Source organism: Dipteris shenzhenensis, chromosome 33 (assembly GCF_047967505.1).
Source record: "Dipteris shenzhenensis isolate YYH24624 ecotype China chromosome 33, Dip_SZ_1.0, whole genome shotgun sequence".
Lineage (NCBI taxonomy): Eukaryota > Viridiplantae > Streptophyta > Polypodiopsida > Gleicheniales > Dipteridaceae > Dipteris > Dipteris shenzhenensis.
In genome coordinates, this window is record NC_141628.1 from 22710074 (window position 1) to 22730651 (window position 20578).

General features: G+C 40.5%; 1 protein-coding gene across 1 annotated transcript in view; it reads right to left on the reverse strand.

The window, feature by feature from the left end:
• Positions 1 to 5743, reverse strand: part of LOC147879841 (vacuolar protein-sorting-associated protein 37 homolog 1-like) — a 37005-nt gene extending 31262 nt beyond the window's left edge. The window contains exons 1-2 of the mRNA XM_087371777.1: positions 5544 to 5743; positions 4447 to 4656 (exon numbers count right to left, since the gene is read on the reverse strand). Coding sequence (XP_087227903.1) covers positions 4447 to 4656; positions 5544 to 5560 — 227 coding nt within the window. The 5' untranslated portion in view covers positions 5561 to 5743. The remainder of the gene's footprint in view (positions 1 to 4446; positions 4657 to 5543) is intronic.
• Between the last annotated feature and the right edge of the window lie 14835 nt (positions 5744 to 20578).

The following is a 20578-nucleotide window of genomic DNA, read 5'->3' on the forward strand; positions in this document are numbered from 1 at the left end:
GTCCCAGCACTCATGAAACCTCTGATCTGCAAGCAAACACAAGAACACACACACAACGTGAGAAACTGAGCAGGCTGCTCACCACCCAACCATGACATCTACGGGATGTGATCCCGAATCAGGAGATGTCCCCTCCGAGCCACGAGCTGAGCTACTGGCACGAACTCCCAACCAGATCCAAACCAGCCTGGTGTCCCATACCACCAGGTGGCGCTGTGAAGCCTGGGATCTGCTATTGGGCCTTGGGCTACGCTATGATGCAGGCGCGTCTCCACAACTCAATCCACGATCAGAGATGGCACCTGGGAACAAAACTTGCTCCCATCGGCTCTCTGAGAACTGAACCCATGGGCCCCTTTTATAGACTCGGGCCCCAAGCGCCAAAAATAGCGAAGACCTCTAACCGGTTCGTACCCTTGCCACTCAACCCGAGAATCAAGCCTGCCTAGCTCTAAACCTCCCCAGGCTACCTGAGCTAGTCTTGTGTACCCAGTACACGTCAGATACCAATCCATGCACATGACATTACCTCACTGAAGACTCCCGAGGATAGCCCTAGAGTCATCTAGACGACTAGCAAAGAGCGGAGCACACATATGGTATGCACATATATCCACATGGTTTGCCAGGCACAGTATTCAAATGGACAGACTCCCCCCTTTGAGTACAGCATGAACCGCACCACTTGAGTCGATACCACGAGATGAGATCAATCATATCATATGGTTAGATCTCCTCTAGCTCCATACATCTCGAACTTGGGGGGAGAGCCCGGAGCTCCCCAGCAAGACCCAATTCTATCGCGACCACTTCCTCAGAGTGTCGGAGGAGGGATTCATCATCAAACCCCACTATCTCGAAAACAGAGGAGTCTCACATGCACTGAGGATCGCCATTGGACAAATGCAGGTTTCGTCCCACCAGCTGAGGATTGAGGCAGGAAGAGCTGCAGGTATACCAAAGAGCAACGGATCCATGTCTTATGCACACTAGGGGCGATTGAGACAAAGGAGCATTTTCTTTGTGCCTGCCCAACCCGCTGACATCCAGGAATGCTACCACTGTCACTACCTAGAGGGGAGCGGCTTCGGTCCACTCTCACAATTGCTCCACTTCCATGACCAGGGCAGCATTAGGCTGCGCCAATACACGGAGACACTACTATGACAGATGAGAGAGCAACAAGAGGTGACTAGACCACAAGATGCAAAGGCTGACCGAGGACATCGAGCTGACTTGGTACCAAAGAGAGAGAGAGAGAGAGAGAGAGAGAGAGAGACGAGGGGACGCAGAGACAACTCGCGAGACGTAGAGCGACCAAAGCACACTCTATTGAGGTTCAGCCTATCGCAGCTTTCCTCAGGGAGACTGATCGATCAAGACGAGGGGTACACTCTTGACATAGCTCAACGGATTCAAAGATTGAGGAGATGGCACCCCTCGCCACAACATGAGACAACCCGACAGACGCAGATCCAAGATATTTTCACAGCTAACCAAAGAGCCACTATGGTACCAGGTTTCAGCTTCTAAGCCCCTACTCTCAGTTTGCTTCAGTTTGTATCTTATTTTGCTCTTGCTTGAGCTCTTGAGCTCATTAGACCAGCATAGATTAGTACTCAGCAAGGGCCCTAGCACACCCTTTTCTCCAGTCCATTGAGGCTTGTATGAGTTCCTTTTTTTGTGTACTTTGTCCCATAGGCCCACGAGGCCCTCTCTCTCTCTCTCTCTCTCTCTCTCCCTCCCTCTCTCTCTCCACCCCCGAGCTGATTCCGCGAGATGAGATTAACCGCATCATACGGTTAGACCTCCTCCAACTTCACACACTTCGGACTTGGGGGGACCAGGAGTTCCCCACCAAGACCCAGCTCTACTATGACCATTTCTTGAGAGTATCGAAGGATGGCCTCATCATCAGACCCAGTATCTTGAGGACAGAGGAGTCTCACATGCACTAAGGATTGCCATTGTACAGATGCGAGTCTCCTCCCATCAGCTGAGGATCGAGGCAGGGAGAGCTGCAGGCATACCCAGAGAGCAACGGACTTGTATGCTATGCACGATGGGTCAAGTCGAGACCAAGGAGCACTTTCTTTGTATGTGTCTTGCCTACCATTGCCTTTTTCAAGAGAGACACGGGTTTGGCCCACTCTCACGACTGATCCACTTCCAGGATCAGGTCTATATTGGGCTCTACCTGGTGGAGATGCGGAGACATAGAGAGACACTACTACAATGGATCAGAGAGCAGTAGGATGCGACCACCATGTCACAAGACACTGAGGTGGATCGAGTGCAGAGGCAAGTCACCGACTTCTATGCATTTAATTAGCTCTAGGGCACTCGGAAGTAGAGGAGGAGGAGCTAGCTAACATGAGAGATAGATGGATCAGTAGAGGGAGTCGACACAACACCACAACTAGACGAGGGACACGGGGATCTCACATGCGACAGGAGACCAGAGCACAAACGATTGAGGTTTGACCTATCTCAACTCTCCTCAGAGGCGACCGACAAAGACGTGGCATTACACTTGACATAGCCCATCGGATCCAAAGAACGAGGAGACTACGCCCCCCACCACAGCGCCAAACAGCTCGATAGATGCAAATACGTGAGCTCTTTGTGTCACACCAGAGAGCTATCACGGAGCCTAGATACATGGAGCCAGAGCATGTTCTTGGAGCATTAGTCCTGAGCGCCTGACATGCCTCACTCACATTACACACTATTTGGCTTTTCTGGCCTGACTTGATATGATGTACTACATTAGTATTTCAGTTTATGTATTTTCTAGTACTCAGCGAGGGCCTTAGCGAGCCCTTCGCCCCAACCCACAGTGGCTTGTATGAGTTTACTTTGTTTTCGCATTTTTGTCCCATAGGCCCGCGAGGCCTCCCACCTCTCTCTCTGCGTGTATGTGTATGTATGTATTGTATGTTTGTGCACATGACATGCACACACACACACACATGCATTCATACATTGGTCAATGCTAGGTTAGTAGGGACACTTTTCCCCTCATTCAGGGTTTTTCCCTTTAACCACAATTAAAAGTTGAGTGACTTGGTTGAGTTAGTTGTTTGTAAGGGCTTTAACCCCAATAAGGGTGGGTTTTAGGGTTTTATACCCTTCTTCATTTCAGCCTCTCATTCTCAACATAGCAATTGACCGAGTTGTTTCTCCTCCACCGTTGTGAGTAAACCTCGTTTACATTTCTCAAAAATTGGTATTAGAGCAAGCTACCCCCTACTCCCTCGCGTCTCCCCACCCTTTGGAATCATCTGTCACAAAAAACTTCACTTTTGTCTTGAGGTACGTTGCTATCTGGCCTCGTCCGTCACCTATACAGCCTCTTCTAGAGCAATCCTAAAGATGCTGCAGTGCTGGGCGACCCATTTTGGAGGGGTTTTTCTCAGATTTTGACCTGTTGTACCTGTTTTTTAACAGGCTGCAACTGTTTAAGGTGGTTTTCAGCTGGTTCTCAAGTTCCTGAAACTGTTACACATCTATTCGACTCATCTTTGATGGTGTTTTTGCTAATTCAAGCTGCTGCAGCTGATTTGATCAAGGGTGACCTGTTCTATACAATCCTCAAGGCATTTTTTAGCTTGCTCAATAAAAGTTTTGAAGGAAAAAATGTGCACTTTCAAAAAAATCTATTGATATACTCTCAAACGATTTCACGTGCACTCTATCTGAAAGCATCTCACTAGATATGTCAAGCTGGAAGTGTGGAGAAAGATAATGCCATTGAAGCTGGTTTTTGAAAGCATGCCAAGCAGGAGTAGCTGCAAACAATGGATCCATCAAGCAAGAGTGTTGTTTAGTCCCCCTTTTTTTGCTCTATGGGCTCCTCAAATGAAAAGTACTTATCCAAATTCCTAATCTTACTATGTAGAACTTCGATATTGTAATCTCTCTTGTACTTCTCACGACCATCTGCTACAAATGGTGGCAAGCTTCTGGCGATTAGGGCTAAGCTAGATCTATAAGACTACTAGTTGTGAGCTCTCCTTAACAAGACGTTCATGGACACTGCCACCTGATTAGCATAGCAGATCCGGCCATCTATCAAGGCCCTATGTAGAGAATAGTCTGCCAAAGGCGAGCCAATGCTCATGGTATCAAATACATACACATGTTATATTCTTCCACGCCATGAATATGCTAGAGTGAGCCCAAGAAGAAGAAAACATGTCAAGCCTTGAGAATACAGCAGGCACCTTTTCATGTATAACTAGAGCCAATGTCTCCATGCATAGTGGTTCATCTATCACAGAGTCTTTCAATTAAGTTTAGTTCAAATATTGTTTTGTGCATGTAACTATGGGATTTTATCTCATAACTTTCCAAACTTTTACAGCCCTGCCACAGCTCCTAATGTGTTTTAATGATTGTATTAGATTCATCTGTACACAAGAACTCTGCATAAATGACGCTTACCTCTTGTTCTTGAGAGCAAGAAAAATATCTGAAGCACTAGCCGTTGCAGTCTGTTGAGCTGATGGAGAAGCAGGGGAATACGGCCTGAGCTCACTACTCTGACTTGTTGCTGCAGTCGTGCTTGAAGCTCCAGATGGAGCTACTTCCAAACCTGGTTGCAAGTTTGGATACCACGACGCTGCTGGAAAATGTGGCTGTTGAGAACCATTCCTGCAGCAGAACCAGGACAAGTAGTTCAACCGGTCAATCCTTCAGATCGCATCTTCCTCCTTACATACTCTTCGCTTTCTCACTTTCACAAAAAGATTTTGCCGTTAATTATCCCAATGGCTATGGACATAAACAGCAAACAAATGACAAGTGCCTCCAGCAATCGCACGAGGTTAGGAGTTGTAATTTGAATGCGAGTTATTAAAGTTGAAATAAGGTTACCGCGCTATAACAATACATGCTTGAAACTTTGAATGGCCTTTTTTAAAAACGAAGTCATAGCTCCAAACTAAAAGTACAGCGAGTGCTAACTACATTGGATAAACAGTATAATTTCTTGTTTGCATGTGAACTTAGATATTCATCTGACTCACTGGACTGAGTCACAAAAAGGCGTACTGTCCAATGTGAATTTTCACACAAGAAAATAGCCCAAGGAATCGACGCAAGAGGAAGAATATACCGGTTGACAGTCACAAAACTAAATACTAATAATTGTGATCCTTCTACACCATCCACCCTCATCCTTGCTTTTCTCCATAATGCTAAAATGATATTGTCATTTATTGCCATGTTTCTACTAAATTGGGATATCACACAAGATACTGTGACCAAACGCACCAGGAATAAGGACAACATGTAGCACATTCAAAAGAAAATAACACGCGTGCCATGAACACATCTCGCAGACAGTTAGTTTCCTATCTTCCAGTGAGAGCCGGAGCCCTAAGCAAATATTTACGCACGTATTTACCTATACTGTAAAACAAAGCGCTTCGTAACCACAAAAAAGGGCAGACAGAGGAAGAGAGATTCAGCGTCACGGGGAAAGAAGGGGCAAATGAGGAAAAACAAAAAATCATGGAAGCGGCAATGGCAAGACTTACGGGTATGATCGATACATGATGAAGCTAAGATCGCGGAAGGACAGAAAAAGGGAAAAGAATCTGGAGATAGGGCAGATCAACAAAAGATGGCTGCAGGAATGAAGAGGCAGATCAACAAAAGATGGCTGCAGAGATCAAGAGTGCTATGGCGATGCCTCACAAAATGAAACACACGACTATAAGAAGCAGACTCTTTGCCAACATTAAAGCCCTTTTACACCCAGCCCTTCCCTGAAAGTACCCTCGCACCCATTCCTCGGTCAAACGACACGCCTTGCCACGTGGCTCGTCTGGGGACCTCTATTTTGGCCCTACTCTCTCCAGCTCGTCGCAACCAAGTTTTCGCTCCCGAACTGCCACATCTACAGCCAACTCTCTAAATCAACAGCCAAACCATTCTCTGAAATTGCTCGCCGCTTGCCCATGAAGCAACCAAGTTTTTCCCCTCCACAATCGCCATGTGTGAATCCAAATTGAAAATTTGGTGCCCACCTGGTTTGCAAACCACCCCCTTCTCGTGAACAAGTCTAAGAGTGTTTATAAACTGTCGCAACACGCGGACATGCTCGGGATCACGAACGAGGAAGGTTGCCCACAATCCAGGGCCCAAATGTATTCAATGCATGCCCACAAATCATGGACGAGCAAGATTGCCCAACCCACGTCTGTCAATGCACCATGGGCAAGTCACGGTGCATGTAGTCTATAAACACCTTAAGGGACTATGGGGAGAGGATTGTTTCTTTAGTCCAAAGGGCCTCCATGTTTTTCCTTTATATTTGGTCAAGCTAGCTTTGTTACAAAGGTTATAAGTGTTTTAAATGGCTTTAAAGTGCAGCTAGCTTAGTCTTATTGTTATTCATCTATTGACCTTATTTTTATAGCACCATTTTGATAGGCATTATGTCACTCGATCATCCATTGTTTTACCTTGCTAAGTTTAAGTACACTCGTGCCTATTAGAGCTTATCATCTCCCATGTTCTATGTTCTGCCAAAGGTGGTATTTTTGGCTCTTTATGGTCATTATGGTTAGTTCCCATGAGTGCAGTGGGATGTGCTCCTTACTCTTATTCTTCCTATGGCCTATGCATCAATAAATTTAGTGGTAAAGTTCTTGGATTTAACAAACTGTTATCTATTTCCAGTTTCCAAGTTAATGTGTAGTTCCTTTAAAGGGTCGCCCCCATGGGTAAAGGCATACACATGGGCATTCATACTCTCTTGTTTATCATAGATAGCTGCTAAACCAATAGTCCATCAAGACAAAATAAGGATTCATTTCTTTCCTTTTTTGTGAAAAGAGATTATATTCATAGGAATAAGCTCCTTGATTGGAATGTTGGATGCAAGTACATCTTCATAAAAAGGACTAATCCCTTCTTCCGATGTGTGACACACAAGGCAAACATAGGGCAAGTGGGCATCTTCTTTTGCTCTACTATTAATTCCTTAAAAAAGAGAGGCCATGTGACATACAAGCTAAAATGCACAGCAAGCATCTTCTTTTACTTATAATATTTTCCCTCAAACAAAAGGGGGGAGTAGGTATCCGAACACTTGCAAATTAATTGTAGGGATATGGATTTGAACAAAAGCCAATAGGCAATCCCTCCCTAAATAGCTGGAATCAAGGAAAGGTCCCACATCTTAGTAAGCCATGCATTTGATTGACAGAGCATAGTAACCCCTTTACTTTCCACTTTATGGTACCAATCATAAAAAGGTGGTAGGTAGATTGTTTATCGGATAAAGGGATAGTTTCTTATATTTGTATTTGATGATAATGGACAAATGTACAATCCATGTGCACATGCCAATTCTAAGCCTCCACATATCTTTAAATTCAAGTTATATTAAATAACTCCCTTGGAAATATGTACATACCTAGACATCTCCCCTAGAAATATGTACCAAAGATCAAGGACAACTCAATCATGTACTTCACCATGGCATTCCTAAAATCCAAGTCCCATTACTTCCATGGCTTTGACCGTTCCTTGGATTCCATTGCTTCCATGGTTTTGAACATTTCTTGGAAATAGCTTAATTTCCTAGCTTCGTCTAGGCATGCTCTTATTTGTTTACAACAAACCTATGTAAGGTGCATCTACACGTGTGCATGTCTTGTGCATGTGTGGGTGTGTGTTTATATGTGACCACATGCATGTGATGCATGCATGTCTACTTAAATGCATGTGTCTAGTAAGCGCATATACATGTGTGGGTGCATGTGCATTAAGAGAAAGAGAGAGAGGGATTAATATTCATATGTATGTATCTCTTTACTTATTTTTTATTAGTATATATTTTTATGTTTATATACATATATGTTTACATTTACATTTATACCCACATGTATTTTTGTGTGCATGCATGTGCACGTGCATGTGTGCATCCATCCATGCGTGTGTGTACATGTACATAAATGTACACATCTCTCTCTCTCTCTCTCTCTCTCTCTCTCTCTCTCTCTCTCTCTCTCTCTCCACATGTATATAAGCCATCCTTTCTCACCAAGTTTTGTAAGACTCGTGTGGGTCTTGGTGGTTCAGGTTCAAAAAGAAAAAATAAAGAGTATATAGTGCTTTTAGAGGTTAGTTAGAGGAAAAGTAGAGAGAAAGTTAGTTAGTTAGAAGAATAGTAAAACCATTTAGGAGGGGTAGGCTTAAATTTGTAAGGTTGAAGGGAAGTGAGATAGGTTAGAGAAGTAAGAGGAACATTATGAACCATTTAGGAGGGGTAGGCTATAAATTTGTGAGGCTGAAGGGAAGTGAGATAGGTTAGAGAAATAAAAGGAACATTAGTGAAGCGGGAAGAGGGGGGGGGTTAAAGGGTTAGTGAAAAAGCAATAAGTGAGAAGGGGGGTGTATAATGACATGTGTCAAGATGGTAAGGGAGAAGCATGAGAAAATTGACGCAAGCAAGTCGAAAGAAGAGAATCGCTAGCGATGGACAACGATGGAGGCGGCAGAATGGCTTGGGAGCATCAGTCAAGGACGGGATGTGAGTGGTGTTAGAGGTTCATAGGCTGCTACACAGTGCAAAGTAGCATCGTGCAATGATGGGCAAGGCAGAGATAGAGCAACAGGCAAGGCGGACAAAACACAGAGAGGGGGTTTAAATAACCAGTTGGTCTTAACCAACAGGGAAGAAAGCTCAGTCGGCATAGAGGGAGAGGGAAAGTCAAGGAGGAAGAAGTTGGTGGGTCGGGAGGGTAGGTAGTCAAGATGGTGGTCAGGATTTGAGGCGATTAGTAGTCACAGAAAATGGAATTGAATAGTCGGGGGAGGAGCTTGGGTTAGGGAGTAGTTAGGGAGTAGAGGTAGGTAGAAGTATAGTAAGGTGAGTAGAGGTGTGGTGGTTAGGGAGAGAGGTAGAAGTGTAGAGAGAGAGAGAGAGACAGTGGGGGGGAGGAAAGAGAGAGAGGGGGGGTTAAAAAGTAGAGAGAGGGGATAAGTAGAGAGGGAGCCAAGAGGTGAAGACGGAGAGGTTAGGTAGAGAAAGAGGGGGAAATTGGAGAGAGATGGGGAGAAAAGTTAGGAAGTGTAAAACAAAAGGGAGTAAGGATAGAAAGTGTGTGTGTGTGTGTGTGTAGCAAAAAAAAAACAAGGGGGAGAAATTTTAGGAAAACATTAATTGAGAAAATTTAAGCAAAAAATAGTAATAAATAATTAGGAAAAAATTAGAGGGAGTGTAATTAAGCTAGGGCATGAAAGGAAAAATTAGGACTATGAAAAATTAATAGAGAACTATGAAATTTTAGAAATAATTAGGAAGAATATAATGAGCTAGATTAGGGGAGAAGAGAAGGGATAAGTTGGGAAAGGGAGAGGATTTTTAGGGGAAATTAGGTAAAAGAGAAGGAAGAAGGGTATAGAGAGAGTCATGGGACTTTTGAGAGAGGGAGAGGGGAGAGGTAGTTTTTTTTTTAAAAGGGTTTTCAAAAGGACTTTAAAGGCAAGAACAGTAATTTGCAAGGACAAAAGAGAGAACGAGGATTGTGTGTGTATGTGTGTGTAATTCCACCCAAAAAGAAAATGTGTGTGTGTGTGTGTAATTCCACCAAAAAAAAAAATTTGTGTGTGTGTGTGTGTGTGTGTGTGTGTGTGTGTGTGGTAGACAAGACAACAACCCCTTTTGTAGAGTTAAAAGACAAAGGAGTCACGAAAAAGGATAGAAAGAGAACATCATGGAGTAAAGGAAGTGCTTGAGTGAGTAGGTAAAACACCTACGAAATTGTTTTAAAAACTATGTAATAGTTTAATTGATAAGGAGTGCTAGTAATGCTTTTGCAAAAAATATTTTTTTCCAAAAAAATTAAAGCCAGTGAAGTCCTCACAAGCATCTCTTTTATTGAAGAGGAGAATCTACATACCTGCCACCATCCAACAAGAAAACATGGTAAGAACCAGATTAACTTTGATTGGGAAGACTAGTGTCATAAACACTCCTCCCTTGTTATCGGGGCGACAGTAAAAAAGTAGCTTAAACACAGACTTACTCAACTAGTTAATGGTGTTAAATCTATAGTATGGTGGGTTTATAACCAATGGAGTGGGGTAAGTCAACTCTGATGAATAAGCTAGGGTAAGTTACTTTGGGGAAGGATGGAGAGGAAGGGAACAATGTACTAAAAATTTTGATCAAAGTTTTGAGAACTTGGAAGGTGGGAAATTTTATTTGAGGGAAATTGTAAGGGGAAACAATTATAGTTTAAGGGAAGATGGAGGAGGAAATTTAGAAAACGGAGTATATCAAAGGCAACTAAATAAATAGAATGGGGGAGGGAATAAGGGAAAGGGAATAAGTGAGAGGGAGGAAAAACAACAAGTAAGAGGGGGAATCTTGAAGGTAGTTTAGAGGAAAGGGGGAGGGAGAACTTGGAACGAGTTAGTTTTAAAGGCTAAAGAAAGTGGGTGGGGAGGGGGTTAAGGGGGATATATACATTATGAACATAAAGAGATAGATAAATAAGTTAGGATAATAGAGAAAATGGAGGGAGAGTTTGAAGAATATTAGGGGTAAGGAGGGATAGAAAAGAACGAAAAAACCCTATGTTAAAAATATCTAAAATTAGAGAGGGAAGTTGAAGAAGATTAAGGGGGAGTGGGGAGCAAAAAACTGAGTAGGAGTAGTGTGACGTTTACTTTTTTAAAAAAAGGTTTTTAGTGCTAAAAGAAAAGTGATAATGAGATAAAGAATTAACTACAAGGGGAGGAAAATAAAGGGAAAATTAAGGATAGTTTTTAGGAATAGAGAGGGGGGGGATTTAACTAAAAAGAGCTTAGGGAGTGTGGTAAGTCTATAGAAGGGGGAAGAGATTAAAATAATGAGGGAGGGAAGGAATAGAGACGAGGAGGGTGAGAAATTTGTTTTTTGCTTTTAAATTAAGGAATTAGTGAGGTGAAGGGGGCATAAAGATAGGATTTAGACTTAAGAGAAAAACCAAGAAACAAACAGTTAAAAGACAATAAAAGAAGGTAATGAAATGAATGTGGGTCGGGGGGCAGGGGACGTACTAAGGAATAATAAGTGAAAAGACAGACGAAGATTGTGCCATGTGTAAAAATGAAGAGTACCTAGCAATCCATGTCAAGGGTCACATGTACCCAAAGAAGGCGCGTGCTGTGGAAAAAAGACGAGATAGAAACAGTGCACTGCGTAGTCAAAAAACAGGCCTAGAGGTAGTGCAGCACTAAAGGAACTGGAGGCTTTGAAGGCACTGAAGGTACGGGGGATTAGAGAGAACTCGAGGGGAACCAAGGAAATCGGCACGAGAGGCGAGACAACGAATGATTTGCACGGGAGGCTACTAGCACAGGAGGTGAGGCGAAAGTGGGCGAACAGTTGCGGAGGCTGTCAAAAGTGATTTGCAAGAAATAGGCATGAGTGGGTAGGCGAGGGAGGCAAGGAGTGAACGGGAGGAAATAACATAGAGGAAAATGTACTTTATAGGCGAGGGAGTGTATAGGTCAAGGAAGGGGGGTCGGGATATAGAGAGTCAAGGAAATGAAGAGCCAGGTTTTGGGTTGGTTAGGAAGTAGTTAGCGGAGAGCGTTGAAGTAAATAGGTTTAGTTAGGGAGTTTAATTAAAGGGGGTTAGGAAGTTTAACTAAGTTGAACTAATAAAAGAATAAAATAAATACATAAATAAGAAATACAAGGAGATTTTTAAAATAATAGAAATAAAGGAAGAATAGAGGTCTCAAAAATTAAGAGAAATAAAGGAAGAATATAGGGGAGATAAAGGAAATTAAGAGAGATTAATTAATAGAGTTTAAAGGATAGGTAATAGGGAAGAAATTACTAGTTATTTTTTCTTTAATAACAAAAGGAAAATAGGGAGAGTATAGGGAGAGCGTTTTTAGAGAAAAAAGGGATTAAAAAATTTGGATAGTTTACGGGAATAAATTGGGGTAATAAAGGGAATAAGTAAAAAATTAGGGGGGTTGGGAGGGAGGGGGGGTTGTAAGGTGGGAAGACAAGGGAGCCAAGGTTAAACAAAAGGGAGGAAGGGGTAGGAAGTGTGTGTGTGTGTGTGTGTAGATTTACAACAAAAAAAAAGTGTGTGTGTGTGTTTGATTCCTAGGAATCACTTTGAATGAGTCAACTTGCTCCTTGGCATTGGTGCTACAAAGTAAAAAAACCTCTCTCTCTCTCTCTCTATACACACACACACACACACACACACATACACACATATACAATCACGTATATATATGTGTGTCTATATATATATATATATATATAAAACTGCAAATTTAAACTAAAGAAAGACAAAAAGATATAAAAATGATTAAAGAATTTTTTAAAACTAGAGGAGAGAAAGACCACACTCAAGAATAAATAAAGAAGCGAGAAATATCAACCTCTTGAAAGAAAGGAGATTGAATTAAACACTAAAAGCTAGAAGACTTACCAAGCAAATCAGTCGATTCTCAATCTGTCACTAGGTTGAAATGAGAAGAAATTAGACTCCAAAACAAATGGAGCACCAAGAAGAAATTAGAGCAAACCACTCGGATCACAACAGAGCACACCAACCAATAACAAGGAAAGCCTAGAAGAGGAGGACCAAGAGCTCAAGGGTGATGGACCAAGGATCTCACCAACAAGGAAGCCATGCGAAACAAGGAGCTCATGGAGTAAGACGACTAATACTATGAAGATAGATTAGTGCCCAAAGCTTTATAAGCTCTTTACTTATTGAGATGAGCAAATCCTCATTAGACTAGAGGAAACTGCTCAACACCCAGACTGGTGCAAGAACAAAGAAAAGCAAGCCATAGAGAGCAAATTAGTTCTACATGAAGCTTAGCATGAAGGTGAAACTAAGGAAAGATATGCACGGATGCTCATTCAGTCACATGCCCATAAAATATCACTCCAAAAAACAAGCTTCAAGAAATAAAAGTAACAGACAGTCTTGAGAAATCAACCAACCCATTGAAAACATCAAGATAGGGATACAATAATCAAACAACCACCACTTTAGCAGATGTGATCTCTTACAATGAAAAAAACTTATGGCTTTTAGAAGTATGAGGCATCAACTTGAGGCCACAAAATGGGCTGGAAGACTATCATTGAAGAAGCTGGTAGAATCACGCACAAAGAACAACACCTTTGACTGCACCAGACAATTGAGAAATAGCTCCAAACTCTTGATAATCTCCATGTTCTCGTGAACCAAAACGGAAAGGTACGCACAAAACAAAACTTGACCAATCGGAAGAAAAGAAGATCATAATGATATGAGTGAAGACCCACACGATGAGATCTGACCAATAGGCAAGCCAGTATAGCTGAAGACACTTCACAGAAGAAACCAAGATAAACACTTCCATGGCAACGAGCATTCCAGTCCTCAACTGACTAGAAGATGCTCGGAACTCACTAAAGGGACCAAAACGAATGAACTAGCCTACTGACTCCGAAAGCAAACACACACCACTTATCTTCATAATATTATTGCAACTTTGTCTTATACAATAGCACTACTAGGACGTTTAACTGCCCACACAAGGTCAAAGATTAATTATTTCTTTAAAAAAACTCCCATTATTCATAAGAATGATGATTAATAACCTTGTGCACATTAAAGTTCATTAGATTGTTAATGAGACTCATTCATCAAACTTAAATCATTACAAGCTTAGTATTTATAATCAACTACAAAGTAGAGGAGCTTAGTTTTGGTTTCTAAAGTAAAGATCTAAGGGGTGGAGTATACTTCTAGCTGAAAGCAAAAGAGTCGAAAGCGTGGAGAGTGTTGGAATTAGTGTATCTCTAAAAAGAGAATTTTAGTTAAAATTTTATTAGAATAAAGAACATGAAAGTAATTTGATCTTTTCTTCTTTCGAATAGATTAAAAATGAAATAAACCATTATTGAGTAATTTTATGGAATGTACATCCGGGATCTCATCAAATGGAGTGCTCTGCAAAAGAAAACACATTGGAGATGATCAGTGTTTATCCTAGTCAATGGAGTAGTGTGAAGTATCATCATTATCAGGTGCTTTTCTTTTGGGAGTAGAAGTGGCGGAGGACTCCGGTTGGGAATCTTTGACATGAGAGGCTAAAGAAGGGTTGCTAAGAGGGGTAAAAGGGGTAAATTTATAAAATTTGGGGGTGTATTTTGGGGGGGAAGTATGCCTTCTTTTGGGTAAAGGGGGAGTCAATTTGGCAGTAGAGGACAAGGAAAGAATGTTAAGGGCGAGGGAGGGACTTGGGAGGTTGAGAAAAGAAGAGGGAAGTGAGAAGTCGATGGAGAGAGACAAGGATTTTGCCATTTCAAGGAGTAGGATCCTGAAGTGGTAAAACATGACAAGGGAGAAAATCACCTCTTTGGGTAATTGTGCCATCTAGTTTAAGAAGGCAACAAATTTTTCTTGTAGGGAACCAATAGGAAAAAAGAGATCCAAATGGTTGAGTATATACCATACCACATGGTCAAACCATAGGATAGAGGATTTGGAGGGCATGTTTGTTTTCTTTATGAGACAAGTGCACTTTATGTAAGGCCTGAAGACGTTCCAAAAGTTCTTGACATAAAAGTTGTCACCTCTGGTAGAAGAGTCGACATCATTTCGAGTGGCACCTTTTGAACGAAAGAAGAACCACATTTAGAATGGTCAATAGAGTTTAGGAAGAAGTGGGAGTTAAGAAAGTAATTTGAATTTAGATGTTGACTTCCCTAGTAGGCATCTTGCTTGCATAGTAGGGAACCAATAGGAAAAAATAGATCCAAATGTTTGAGTATATATCAGACCACATGTTCAAACCATAGGATATAGGAGTTGCAGGACATGTTTGTTTTCTTTATGAGACAAGTGCACTTTATGTAAGGCATGAAAACGTTCCAACATTTCTTGACATAAAAGTTATTGTCTTTGGTAGGTAAGCCGAGGCCCCCGACATCATTTTGAGTGGCACATTTTGAACAAAAGAAGTCCGCTTTGGTGGAACCACATTTAGAATGGTCAATAGAGTTTAGGAAGAAGTGGGAGTTAAAAAAGTAATTTGAATTTAGATGTTGACATCCCTTGTAGGCATCTTGCTTGCATTGTTCCACCTCTTTTGAAGAGAGGTTACAAATCAAGGCAAGCGAGGGTATGGAAAAGGGTGCAAGAGAGCTAAAATTATCCGGAAACCAGATTTTGTGATCCAAAACTAGAACCTTCATTTCTATGTGTCTAAGAGGAAGAAGGGGAACACATGAAGCAAAACTTTTAAGCTCTCTATTGTTGAGGGGCTTTGGTGGTTGAGAGAGGGACTAAGAAAATGTTTCGAAGGAAGCTATATCTTCAAGAGAAAGGAGGTCAAGATTTATAAAGCTGTGAAAATTTGAATTAGCAGGAGCTAACACGACAGGGATGGGGAGGGGAAAGGCACCCTTGAGGACACGGATGTTGTTGCGAGGCCAGGGAGGATGGTATGGTAATCATTCAAAGCCTTTGTGTTGTTGAGATTGATAGAGGCTAGGTTTGTGGCAACTTTTTCAAGTCTCGCAAGGGCACCATCGCTTTTGCTTTGTGGGAATTTGAGAAGCTTAATCCAATCATTAAGGAAAAGCGTTTTAATGAGCAAAGGAGTGTTCTTTGCAAGAGCCTCAATATCATACATTCTAATGAATGAAAAGAACTTAGGTTTTTGGAAACACGAGAGTACTGCTTGAGTCATAGGAGAGGGAGTGGGGAGAGGAGTGTTGAGTGACTTGCACTGGAGTGTAGTATCCCAAGAGTATTTCTGTAAAGATAAAAAATGAATTACTAACAAAAAAATTATGTACAACATTAGGAAAGAAAAGCCAATTCAATGAAAGGAGTCAAGAGGCTAAGAAGCCTTGATGACTAAAGTGTACTATGTTCAACTGTCGAGAGTTGCAAGGGAAACAGACGTGTGTGGTAGACAAGAAAACAACCCCTTTTGCATAGTTAAAAGACAAAGGGGTCACGGAAAAGGATAGAAAGAGAACATTATGGAGTAAAGGAAGTGCTTAAGTGAGTAGGTAAAACAACTACCAAATTGTATTTAGAAAAATGTAAGAGTTTAATTGATAAGGAGTGCTAGTATTGGTTTAGCAAAAAAAAAAAAAAGCAAAAAAATTAAAGCCGATGAAGTCCAGACAAGCATCTCTTTTATTGAAGAGGAGAATCTGCATTCCTGCCACCATCCAACAAGAAAACACGGTAAGAACCAGCTTAATTTTGATTGGGAAGACTCATGTCATAAATACTTCTTTGTTATAAGGGTCACAGTAAAAAATTAGCTTAAACACAGACTTACTCAGCTAGTTAGTGGTGTTAAATGTGTAGAACGGTGGGTTTAGAACCAATGGAGTGGGGTGAGTCAACTATGATGAATAAGCTAGGGTAAATTACTTTGGGGAAGAACGAAGGGGAAGAAAACAATGTACTAAAAAATTTAATCAAAGTTTTGAGAACCTGGAAGGTGGGAAATTTTATTTGAGGGAAATTGTAAGGGGAAACAATTATATTTTAAGGGAAGATGAAGGAGGAAATTTAGAAAAGGAACTATATGAGAGGCAACTAAATAAATAGAATGGGCGAGGGAATAAGGGAAAGGGAATAAGTGAGAGGGAGGAAAAACAATAAGTAAGACAGGGAATCTTGAAGGTAGTTTAGAGGAAAGGGGGAGGGAGAACTTGGAACGAGTTAGTTTTAAAATCTAAAGAAATAGTGGGTGGGGAGGGGGTTAAGGGGGATAGATAGATTATGAACATAAAGACATAGATAAATAAATTAGGATAATAGAGAAAATGGAGGGGGAGTTTGAAGAATATTAGGGGTAAGGACGGATAGAAAATAAAGAAAAAACCTTATGTTAAAAATATCTAAAATTAGAGAGGGAAGTTGAAGAAGATTAAGGAGAAGTGGGGGACAAAAATCTGAGTAGGAGTAGTGTGACCGTTTACTACGTTTTGTTAAGGTTTTTAAAGCTAAAAGAAAAGTGATAATGAGATAAAGAATTAACAAGAAGGGGAGGAAAATAAACGAAAAATTAAGGATAGCTTTTAGGAATAGAGAGGGGGGGGATTTAACTAAAAAGAGCCTAGGGAGGGCAGTCTATAGAAGGGGGAAGAGATTAGAATAATGGGGGAGGGAAGAAATGGAGACGAGGAGGTTGAGAAATTTGTTTTTCCCTTTTAAATTAAGGAATTAGTGAGGTGAAGGAGGCATAAAGATAGGATTTAGACTTAAGAGAAAAATCGAGAAACAAAGTGTTAAAAAACACAGAAGGTAATGAAATGAATTTGGGTGGGGGGGGACGTACTAAGGAATAATAAGTGAAAAGACAGACGAAGATCATGCCACCTACAAAAATGAAGAGTACCTGGCAATGCATGTCAAGACATGTACCCAAAGAAGGTGCGTGCTGCGAAAAAAGAGACAAAACCGGGATAGAAACATTGCACTGTGTAGTCAGAAAATGGGCCTCGAGATACTACAGGACTGAAGGAACTAGAGGCTTTGAAGGTATGAGGGATTAGAGAGAACTCGAGGGGCGAACCAAGGAAACCAGCATGAGAGGCAAGACAACAAATGATTTACATGGGAGGCAACTAGCATAGGAGGCGAGGTGAAAGCAAGCGGATAGTCACAGGGGCTATCGGAAGTGATTTTTAGGAAATAGGCATGAGTGGGTAGGTGACGGAGGCAAGGAGAGAATGGGAGGAATTAGCATAGAGGAGGAGGTACTTTATAGGCAAAACTCATGCAAGGGACGACAACGAATGAGCTAGCATGCCGACTCTAAGAGTAAACAAACACCACCACCACTTTAGCAACTCACTCTTGAAGTGAAACATCAGGTAGGCTACACCGTGAAGGAATTTCCACTTGAAGCATACTCCTTAGAGCACATTGTGATTGAGATAAAAAAAAATCCTTAGTTCATCTAGCGCTTAATTAATTAACCAATCTTTTCTAAATATCTTCATAATATTATCACACCTTTGTCTTATACAATAGCACTACTAGGACGTTCACCTGTCCACACAAGGTCAAAGATTAATTATATCTTTAAAAAAAACTCCCATTATTCATAAGAATGATGATTAATAATCTTGTGCACATTAAAGTTCATAAGATTGTTAACAAGGCTCATTTATCTAACTTAAATCATTACAAGCTTAGTGATTTAAAATCAAATACAAAGTAGAGGAGCTTAGTTTTGGTTTCTAAAGTAAAGATCTAAGGGGTGGAGTATACTTCTAGCTGAAAGTAAAAGAGTCGAAAGTGTGGAGGGTGTCAGAATCAATGTGAAAGTGTAGCAACGATGTATCTCTAAAAAGAGATCTAGGGGGGATTTTAGTTAAAATTTTATTAGCATAAGAACATGAAAGTAATTTGATCTTTTCTTCTTTGGAATAGACTGAAAATGAAATAAATCATTATTGAGTACTTTTATGGAATGTACCTTGGGATCATCCGATGGAGCGCTTTGCAAAAGAAAACACGTTGGAGATGATCAGTGTTTATCCCAGTCGATAGAGTAGTGTGAAGTATCATCATTATCAAGTGTTTTTCTTTTGGGAGTAGAAGTGGTGGAGGACTTTGGTCTAGAATCTTTGATATGAGAGGCGAAAGACAGGTTGCTAAGAGGGGTAGAAGGGGTGAATTTTTGAAATTTGGGGGTGTATTTTGGGGGGGGACTATGCCTTCTTTTGGGTAAAGGGGGAGTCAATTTGGGAGTAGAGGAAAGGAAAAGAATGTTAAGGGCGAGGGAGGGACTTAGGAGGTTGAGAAAAGAAGAGGGGAGTGAGAAATCGACAGAGGCAAACAGGGAATTTGCCATTTCAAGGAGTAGGATCCTGAAGTGGTAAAACATGGCAAGGGAGAAAATCACCTCTTTGGGTAATTGCACCATCTAGTTTAAGAAGGCAAATAATTTTGCTTGTAGGGAACCAATAGGAAAAAACAGATCCAAATGGTTGAGTATATACCAAACCACATGATCAAACCATAGGATAGAGGATTTGCAGGATATGTTTGTTTTCTTTATGAGACAAGTGCACTTTATGTAAGGCCTGAAGAGGTTCCAATAGTTCTTGACATAAAAGTTGTCATCTTTGGTAGAAAAGCTGGGGCCCACCGGCATCATTTTGAGTGGCACATTTTGAACAAAAGAAGATCTCTTTGGTGGAACCACATTTATAATGGTTAGTAGAGTTTAGGAAGAAGTGGGAGTTAAAAAAGTAATTTGAATTTAGATGTTGACATCCCTAGTAGGCATCTTGCTTGCATTGTTCCACCTCTTTTGTACTAGGACGTTTGCCTACCCACACAAGGTCAAAGATTAATTATTTCTTAAAAAAAAACTCCCATTATTCATAAGAATGATGATTAATAATCTTGTGCACATTAAAGTTCATTAGATTGTTTATGAGACTCATTTATCAAACTTAAACCATTACAAGCTTAGTATTTATAATCATCTACAAAGTAGAGGAGAAATTCCTTCTTACTAACTTTAAAATCCACCTTTAAAAACAAAAAATAATAAATAAACCTCCTATACAAGAAAAAGGTCCAAACTTACCAATCTTTCAAAATCTTTAAAGCCCCTTTATTCAAAGAGAAATTTAATCAAGCGTAAAAAAAAAACGTTGCAAAAGTACTCTTAGAACAACTATCTAAAAGTCAATGAAAGACAACCAAAGCAATTACCTCTATAACTAATTTATATGCATAAAATATGATTCAAAACACTGTAGCCTTTGAAATATAGGGCATCTATAGCATTTATAATTTTCCTAATTATTATCTAAGAATATCACCCAACATACTAATCCACCCACCCGCCATTCATTAATAATTCTTGGCAAACCTTAGACCTTACATAATTGTAGAAGTTACAAATATATCTATTATTCCTAAAATTACACCCCAAATAATAAATATAATGTCTCAACCTTGGAAATACCCCTTAAGTAAGACGAGGTCTAGTAGTCCTTTCACAAGCAAGAGAATTATTACCTTTAAGCAGACCAATATCTAAAAGGAAGAAACTTACATGAATAAATATAGAGTATGTACACTTGACATTCATTTAATTCAACTCATGAGTCTTACTTTAAAACAACCTTACCCACTAAAACATAATGAGCATGGCTCATAAAGCATTTTACTGACCTATATCACAAATGACTTTACTCAGAAATATCATAAAAATCTATGTAGCCATCCAAACCCAAACTCCGTGAATCCAAAAGTGGCATAGTAAGATGTATATAAAATATGTTTCTGTAGCAATATAAAATGTTGACAATGGATATTATGTGAAAAACATCCATCGTTCACGTAGTAGGCATGAAAGTTCATTGAACTTTGTAAAAATTCATAGGGTGGAGTCTGATCCTTCACACCCCATGACACACACTTAGTCGTGGTCTTCTATAGTTGCATTGCATTCTCCACATTTTTTTTAAAGCAAAAAAAAGTGGTTATATTAATATAAAAAACGTTTGTACATCATAAGAGTTATCCTTCTTGTAATCTAACTAAGT